Source organism: Sceloporus occidentalis, unplaced genomic scaffold (genome assembly GCF_023333645.1).
Source record: "Sceloporus occidentalis isolate IW3139 unplaced genomic scaffold, rSceOcc1.0.p SCAF_4, whole genome shotgun sequence".
NCBI lineage: Eukaryota > Metazoa > Chordata > Lepidosauria > Squamata > Phrynosomatidae > Sceloporus > Sceloporus occidentalis.
Window position 1 is genome coordinate 78224032 of NW_028316984.1, and position 9555 is coordinate 78233586.

The following is a 9555-nucleotide window of genomic DNA, read 5'->3' on the forward strand; positions in this document are numbered from 1 at the left end:
TACATATCGCCAAATGCAACCAGCTCCACACTGTGTTTGATTCTAATCTGCTTTGCTCTGGGAAATTGCAGGCCTGCCCACGTGGGAAGCTAGTGTGCCAGTGGGATCCCTGCTAAGGAAGGGCTCTTCTACCATTGCTATTGTGTACTGGTTTGGGAGGCACATTCCTTGCACGCCCACGCTTGGCAGCTAGCGGAGGGGACGAGGAGTGGAAAAAAATCACCAAGGCTCAGTAAAGGCACCAAATCCTGTGAAACACTCATCTGTGTGCCCATGCTGAAGAAGATTTAGGGGTTTTGTCAACAGGACTGTTTCGTGCCCTACATCCTCATCTAAGGAACAATAAGTATGAGACTGCAATATCTTTTTATGGTGGACAGGAAACACATGTGAAAACAATATTTTGTGGAAAACCTACGACACATGACAGGTAAGCCCAAGGCACTGGCACAACAGTTTTGGTAAGCTTAGCCATACTATGAACTCTTAGTTTTCCAGGAAGCATTCAATTTCAGTAGCAAATATTTTTAATCTTAATGTGAACATAAAATATGAAGGACACCTTTAGGAATCTTCAATAAGAAATTGAAAAGAAAAATGCATTATGCTGAACATCACCTAAAAATGTTAACATGTGACATATATCACAATGTAAATGAAAGTTTGGATTATCTATCATCAAATAAGTAATAAATTGTTCAGAAGAATCAGGAAAAGGATGAAGAACCATTTATACTTGTTGTATTCTGCTTTTTCGTTTACCTGTTCATGACAGTATGGAAATCCAGTTAACAGTTAAGAGGAGAAAATATGTTTTCTGTAGGTATTTATTTGTGAGGTGTTGCATTTATTTCTCTATTTTCAGAAAATTCATCATCAGGACCCCTTTTTAAAAAAATTCTTACAACACTAACTTCTCTAACCACATTTACTCACTCTCACTAGTTTCAATGTGGCTAGTACTATTCACCATATCCTCACTTTTCTTACTCAAATTGATCTGTCCTTCCTCATGAATAGCACTGATCTGTCCCTCATTTGTCGTACTGTTCAACTGCTGACTAGCTAAGTTAAGCTCTTCCTTGCTGGCAGCAGTTTTTGCTGGCTTGATAGCCAGACTCCGGCTTTCTCCATAGTGGACGTCCAATCCATGTCCAGGTGCAACAGCCTCTCCTGACCTGCTTGCCCCACGCCCTTTGAATGTGACATCATAATACACAAGGTAGCCATCATTGTACATATAGAGTTTTCGGTCATTGGGATTGTAATTCAGACTTTGCAAGGTAGGAAGAGGTTTCTCTAAAGAGATTTGTAGCTTGCGTTCCTGGGCTGAGTTGGTGTCAAATGCGTAAAATATATCCTCATGAGTTGAATTCAATCTTCTAGTGGCATACAGCACTCCACAGATCATGAAAGTATTGCTGACATTTGTCTTCCGCTGTGAGATGGTCCATGGTGTACCTGTCTGCAAGGTGTCTGGGTTGACTTTCCTAACTACCATATTCCCATTGGCCTGTTTAGAACCATGAATCATCCAAAGTCCCTTTTCATCCCCAGCCATGTCCATGTCCTGAAATTTGACACCCTTATAAGAGAATACGTTATTGAAGGAAGGGGGATCCTCATCCTCTAGTTCCTTACGTAAGAGTCGCATAGTATGTGGATCTATTTTGCAGAGGGATCTGCTGTTATAACAGTTGTAATAGAAAGAGCCATTGAACAAGACTACTCCACCCCCTTGTCCACAGTTTTCACATTTATCATTAGCACCACGAAGGCTAAATTCCATCACTGGAAGATAAAGCATCAACTTTTTGTAAGATGAATACAAGCGGAAGTTCTCCAATATATAATTATCTTTGTTGGCTGGAAATACCCAATAATGACCTGGGGACTTGGTTCCCATTGCAAAATCTTTTCCCCAGGATCCAGCTTTGAAATTAGCACCTTTCCAGTTAAGCTTCACCAAAATTGGTTCACTCACTCTCAACAGCCCATCATGGTCACATGAACCTGCATGTGGAACAAATCAAAACATACTTTCTTGAAAACAAATGGAGGAAATGTTCTTGCAATTCCCAGCAACACATAAATTATGGCTAGAGTCTGGGGTTTTTTTATTCCAGAATGCATTGCAGGGGCAAAAAACGCCCTTGAAAAGAATGTGTGGTTTTCTTGTCAAAGGGCATTCCTAGAATCATTGGAAGAGACCTCAAAGGCCATCCAGTCCAACCCTCTGCCATACAGGAAATCACAATCAAAGCACCCCTGACAGATGGCCATCCAGCCTCTGTTTAAAGACCTCCAAAGAAGCAGACTCCACCACACTCTGAGGGAGTGTGTCACACTATCGAACAGCTCTTACTGTCAGGAGGTTCTTCCTAATGTTGATGTGGGATCTTTTTTCCTGTAGTTTGCATCCATTGCTCCGTGTTCTACTCTCTGGAGCAGCAGAAAACAAGCTTGTTCCATCCTCAATATGACATCCCTTCAAGTATTTCAACAGGGCTATCATATCACCTCTTAACCTTCTCTTCTCCAGGCTAAACATCCCCAGCTCCCTAAGTCATTCCTCATAGGGCATGGTTTCCAGACCCTTCACCATTTTAGTCGCCCTCCTTTGGACACGCTCCAGTTTCTCAACATCTTTTTTAAATTGTGGTGCCCAGAACTGGACACAGTATTCCAGATGGGGCCTGAATAAAGCAGAATAGAATGGCACTATTACTTCCATTGATCTAGACACTATACTTTTATTGATGCACCCTAAAATTGCATTGGCCTTTTTAGCTACTGCATCACACTGTTGATTCGTGTTCAACTAGTGGTCTACAAGGACTCCTAGATCCCTTTTACACATAGTCTCATTAAGCTAAGTGTCCCCCATCCTATATTTATACATTTCATTTTTTTCTGCTTAAACTCAGTACCTTACATTCTCCCTACTGAAATTCATTTTGTTAGTTCTTGCCCAGATTTTCTAATTTATTAAGGTCATTTTGAATTTTAATCCTCTCCTCTGGGGTATGAGCTACTTCTCCTAATTTGGTGCCATCTGCAAATTTTACAAGCATACCCTCTATTCCTTCTTTCTCTTTCTCTTTTTAATAATAATAATAATAATAATAATAATAATAATAAGTTTTATTTATATACCGCTATTCCAAAGATCATAACGGTGAACAGCAAGTAAGCTAATTAGCAAGTAAGCTAATTAGCCCCCAACAGTCTGGGTACTCATTTTAGCAACCTCGGAAGGATGCAAGCCTGAGTCGAGCTTGGGCCCTTTTGCTGGTCTTGAACTCGCAACCTTGTGGTTTCGAGTGAATGGCTGCAGTACAGGCATTTAACCACTGCGCCACAAGGGCTCCTTTTTTTCTTTCTTTTTGCTGGATGGGACAGGGAGCACTGGGCCTTTAGGCTAGAACAGAAATATTTTTGGAACACTGTACCTTTCAAAAAGAAAGTCGGCCTATACTGAAGCCTTATCACTCAAGAAAACATAGCTGAAATGGAGGTGGAGAGTAGCATCCCTCTCTGTGCCTTATCACATGATGTCATAGCACTTCTTCCCAGGGGAGATGGTCATCAAAGTGAGTCTTTTTTCCTGAGGAAAATCCTTTCAACAAAAGACTCACTTTGATGATCTCCTGCAGGAAGAAAACAGAAGCACTACCACGTCATGCAGTAAGGCGCAAAGAAAGCTGGTGCACTGCAGCTCTGAATGTTTATTGGCCAAATTGCCTACTCAGCTTCCTTTATCATTCCTTCTCTGCCTGAAGTCTGGAGAGGTATGTATGGATTTTAAAAATACAGTTCAGAAAGTCCCATCTGGTAAAAAATTAGACTTTCAGTTGCAAGAGATCTCACTCTTTTGGAATTGTTTGGACCAACCCTAGAAACAAAAACAGAAGCATTTTATCTCAATATTTCTAAAGGACAATATTTCACTTATCCACAAACTCAAAGGGGATGATGAGGAAGACTGATAGCTGTCATCCTGTGAGGGCAGTTTGAAAAGGGTCTGGGTTTTCTAGGGGAATGTTAGTCCTTCCTGGGCTGACCATGCTACTCCTGAAAGTTCCCTGAGAGAGGCGACAAGTTATCCCTTGGCTTTTTGAGTGGGTTTATTCCCATCAGCATAGGATGGGACACTTTCTTGAGCATTCGGAAACCTCTCCTTTGCCTCCAGGGCTTCTTCTTGTTCTATGCCTGGCTTCCCAAAACCCTCAGGGGAAGCTGCTCCTCTTAGACTCATGGCAGTGAGCACCGCAGAATGGAGTCATCATGTTGTGGGATTTTGTCTGGGTGTGATGGTTTGTTTGCCGGATGGGTTCAATGCCTGCCCGCTTCATGACATGCAAGGAAAGAGGTGCGTTGCTGACCAAAGACATTTTCCTTGCCCCCTGTCAGTGGGAATTTGTGTCCCTTGGGGGATCTTGAGCCTTGGGGTGAAAAGAAGCCCATAGCCTCTTCCTTCCCAGTAGCTCTGCTCACACCCAAACCAGTGGGGAGAGGAAGGCAAGGGGAGGCCTCAGGTGGTTCCTGCCTAGTAGATCAGCTCTGAGACTTGGCAAGGTGGGGAGAAATTGCCCCTCACTTCTCCACTGAGAAACGGTGACTTTCCATTCATCTGGACAGGGAAGGCAAGGCCCACTGGGGTTCTCATCAGCCTGACCAGGCACCAACCAGCTTACCCCACCCCTCCCATGGCAAGAAAGAACCCCTCCAAGCCATAGCCTGAGCCTCCTTCCCTTTGCTTCCCTTTCCCCTTCTGCTTTCCTCCAGGTGTGTAGCAGGTGTGAGGTGAGGAGGGCTGGCCCTAATTTTTCCCCCAGCACTAACAAATTGTTGGCCCCCTTCTTCCTTCAAACGGAGTCTCCAACCACTCTCCTTGCCTTTCTCTTCTGCTCCAGGACAGAAAATGTTTGGGAAGAGGAAAAGAAGCAGGAGGAATCATGGCCTTCAAGCCATGTACTCCCCTTGAACAATTCTTACACCACTCCAGGAGTTCCACCCCATAGTGTGAGAACTATTGTTGTGAGTGCTTATGAGGCTCTGGGTAGGAGGCTGTAGGATGTTGGAGCATGGCTGCTAATTTCATTCATCCTCCCATGTTGACAGTACTGGGTCAGAAAGAGAGAGAATAATATTGGAAGTGTGACTGTGCAAATAGCAGTGTCAGGAAAGATCTGAGGGATGGAGAGCATTTCAGAAGACAGAAGGACATCAAGGATTGGTGATGCATGGGAAATATGGGTGCTAGTATGGGAATCCACCAATGGCTAGGAAAAAACAGTAATGAAGCAGATTATGGGAATGATCCATCTGGCAAATTTCTCTGTACTGGTGCACTGAACATGAAAACTAAACAAAGGTGATCTTGAACATAGGCAAGCAAATATGATTTCATAGGCATTGCTAAAACCTGATAGGTGAGACTCATGCGTGAAATATTGTCATTGATGTATATAATGTGCTCAGTAGGAATAGAATAAACAGGGAGGGAAGAGAGGTAGTATTTTATGTACAGCATGTGTATAGATATGAGGAGATCATGATGTGGATCATGGAAGCAGATTGAGAACATTTGGATAAAGAATATGAGAGAGGAGAAGAATAAAATGGGAATCTACTATATTGTGAGCTAAAATTAAGACTTCCATCAAATGTCCACTTAAGAATGCATACCTGTCTTCAATAAAGGAGACCTGTGAAACTACTGACCAGTCAGCAAGAACCATTCTAGAACAAATCATTAAACATTTTTTTGGTAAGCACTTTCAAAAGAATGCTGTAATTACTAACAGTCATACCAGACAAATTCTTATCCCACTGTAAAGTCGAAGGTTCCACCCTGAGGCCTGCCATTAGCAACAAAAACAATATACATGCAAATTCACTCCTGACTTTCCAGGTCACACATTATATATACCCAAGTCCTTTCCAGGCAAACATTCTCTGAAGATGCCAGTCACAGATGCTGGCAAAACGTCAGGAAGAAACCTTTCTGGAACATGGCCACATAGTCCAAAAAAACCACAAAATATTGTATCCCACCACTTTCTAAAAACAGAATTTAAAGCTTGGTCAATGGATTTTGTGGATGTAGTATACCTGGAGTGCAATGGATGAGCCTCTCCCTGGGAAAACCATCTTTGTGATCATGGTGTCTCCCCTGCCAGGTAGGTATACCTCAGTTTCAGTAAAGGCTTTTGACAAGGTTTCCCATTATATTCTTGCAGGTATACTGGTAAAACATGCCCTAGACCAGAGTTTCTCAATCAGATTTTGCTGGAACCCTTGGCTTCCATGATAGGTTATTGGGTTCTGCCATAGATCATGATTTCTTTTTTGCGGGGGGGGGGGGGGGACATTTTTAGCTGTAGATGTTTCTCTGGCATCCTAGATCAGCTACCTAGCTACATGCATGTAATTGTGGAGATTACTATACGCAGGATTTAAACCATGATTACATCTGAGAAAAAAAAGTACCTTTAGTGATACTTATTGCATGACAATGCCTCTGATCTGTAGATGCTGTGTCTCTGAAGCACGGACATTTCATTGATAGGGTAAAGCCATCAATGACTGTCCAATCATGCTAGCCCTCAGATGCATAATGTCACTGCTGGTTCAGTTGTGATATTGGCAGTCTCATGGTTTCAGTGTCTCCTCCTCTCCCCCTGTACCGCTTCCCTCTCACTATTCTCAAGCAGGGTGATTGTATTTATTTGCTTGTTTGTTTGTTTGTTTTCTATTTCTTTTCTTTAAAATAAAACAAATCACATCAGCAGAACTCCAGAATTATGTGTTCCAAATATTATTCAATGTCTTCATAAATGACTTGGATGAAGAAATAAAACACACATGGTTCCACATTTAGAGAAGCATCTAATACATCTGAAAAAGGAATTGGGTATCAAAATAGCCTCAACAGATTGGCAAACTGAGATAAAATTAACAAAATTAAATTAACAAAATTAAGTCCAACAAGTATAAATGTAAAAGTTTACATTTAGGCAGAAAAAAAATCAGATGCACAAGTATAAGCTGGTGACATCTGGTTTGACAACATATATGTGGAAAGGCCTAGGTGTTTTAATGGACCACACGCCAAACATGAGATAACAGTGTGACTGAGCTCTCAAAAAAATCCCAATGCAGTTCTAGGCTTTCATGGCAGCAGTATGGTGTTCATGCTGAGTGAAGTGATAATATCTGCTTCAGTTAGACCTTACCTTGACTACTATGTCTAGTTATGGGCACCACAATTCAACAAGGATATGCAACAAGCTGGAATGTGTTGCGAGAGCAGCAAAACAGATCAAAATTCCAAAAACCAAACAGTGTGAGAAATGTCTGATGGTGTAGTGTATATTTAACCTGGAAATAGGAAGACATGGGACAACCATCTTCAAATACCCAAAGAACCATCACATAGAAAATGATAATCTTCTTTTTGTTCCTCTAGAGAGTAAAACCCAAATTAATGGCAGGCATAGGAATTTCATAAACACTAGGAAGAATTTGCTGACAGTAAGATCTATTGGACAATTGAAAGGACTTCATAGGAAGGTGGTGGGCTCTTCTTCATGGTAGGCTTTTAAAGAATGGTTGGATGGAAGAGTCCTGTGATGCTTTAGATATGTTTTAGTTTCAGCATCAACAGTGGACTGAACTAAATAATCCATCAAATTCTACAGCTCTATGATGCTATGTCCTCTATCAAATATTAAGAAAAAGAAAAAGTAAGAACATATACAAGGTGAAAAATGAGGCAAAGGAATCAACCAAAGCAATTTACAACAATAGCCCTGCAGCAATACTCATCATCCTGAACGTAAAAGTGACTCAACTACTATCTGTTTTGGATCCGATCTAGTCAGTTTTCCCCATCCCACTGTTTTTTATGGGCAGGGTGTTGATCTCATTTCTCCATGGGAAAAGGATTGTAGTGAGGGGGACAGCTGTAGGCCTGTGCATCCTCATCTCATCCAGCATCCTTTCCATTCCTTTCATGGGGCAATTGAGGGAGCATTGTTGGGACTAGGAACTGGCCTTGTTTTAACCCGCTGCCTGCTCCTCCATTTCTTCCCTCTCTGTGGGAAGGTTTACCAACTCATGTCATGGTACTTTTCCCCATCTGGCCTCATGAATGTGAAAGAAAAAGTAAATGTGCTGTTACCCTAGCTGCTCCATATAAATTTTGGTATAAATGATAGCCCTTAATGACCCCTAGATGAACTCTAGTTGCCTGCATGCCATTAAGAGCAAAGCGAGGAGACATGTACACACCACAACTAAGGGCACCTTCATTATCGTATCTAGATAGTCTAGGGAGTTGCATAAGAGGATTATCATAGGACCAGGAAGAGCAAATGTTTGCCTTCCCTGAGTCTCTTACCCCCTCCCCAGGTCTGTTGTCTGAGCAGCTTAAGACCACTAAGACAATCAAACGGTGAAAAGAAAGTAATTAAACACTTTTGTTCTCATCCTCAGACACCTTTGCCCGAAGGCAAGATTTTGCCCATAAAAAGCCCAGACTTTTGCTAGTCGGCGCGCCATTTGAAAGGTCTCTTTACTTCACGTCAGTCAGATACGTACATTTTCTGGCATTTCTGTTCAAACCCACATTGCGGAACAAAATTGTCCCATCACCACGCATCCCATTCGATTCCCGGAGGGAATCTACATTCTGGTACGTATCACCTTAGTGAAGCCTGAAATCCTAGTCCATGCTAATCTCTGATTTTCCTGAGCCTTGTATGATTGTGTGTGTGTAAGCACATTGAATGTATTTTCCCCTATTTCAATAAATTGAACATCTAGTTATATCTGTCTCAGCAACATTTATTGGAATATCCTGGTCTCTTGGTAGACACAACAGGAGGGCGATTCTGCAGGGCCGTCGTAGCAGGCCCCCTCTTACGTTAATAAAATTCCCCAAATCAGACCCTTGGCTACAGTGCATTTGTGGTCGAATGTTGCAAGAAACCGCCATCTCCCAGTTTCTGGCCCTTAAAAATGCCTTCCCCTTCGCTGTAAACAATCTCCTCTACCCAGTCTTCCACATTAAGAAAAAATGTGAAATTGCAGCAAGAGTCATTCAGGCCTACTTGTGTCTTGCAAAACAGAAAGAAGGAATGTTTCCCTTTCTTCTGCAAAATTATTTGCTGGCTCCGGCTCTGGCCAAATGAAACCTGGATTTTGGACTTCACATTGGAGCTGGGGAAATAAAATAAGAGTCCATCCCTCTCTGGATAGTGGCTGTGGCTTACTTCCAAAGGTGGGATTGGAACATCAAAAAGCTGCAACATATGCTTTAATTTATCCTATCTACTTGACTGTTTGATGATGGCATCTGTGCACCTGATTCCTCCCATGGTTGGAGGTCTTCAAGAGAAGACCTATTCCTGCATTAGAGTGAACTATCTGAATCATAACTCTGGGAAGGATCTCATGTGATGCTCAGAGTTGATCATTTTTGCCTCAAATGCTCTGCCTGATGTGTAACTGCAATCTGGCACCTATGAGATAGATTGAATTTGGGTC

At 42.1% G+C, this 9555-nt stretch overlaps 1 protein-coding gene across 1 annotated transcript; it reads right to left on the reverse strand.

Annotated features, from left to right (window-relative positions):
* Positions 1 to 928: 928 nt before the first annotated feature.
* On the reverse strand, positions 929 to 4394 carry LOC149314036 (olfactomedin-like). The gene is made up of 3 exons (XM_089523054.1): positions 4271 to 4394; positions 3639 to 3650; positions 929 to 2013 (listed from the first exon to the last, which is right to left on the reverse strand). The coding sequence occupies exons 1-3, from the start codon at positions 4392 to 4394 to the stop codon at positions 929 to 931; spliced, it is 1221 nt and encodes a 406-aa protein (XP_089379180.1).
* Between the last annotated feature and the right edge of the window lie 5161 nt (positions 4395 to 9555).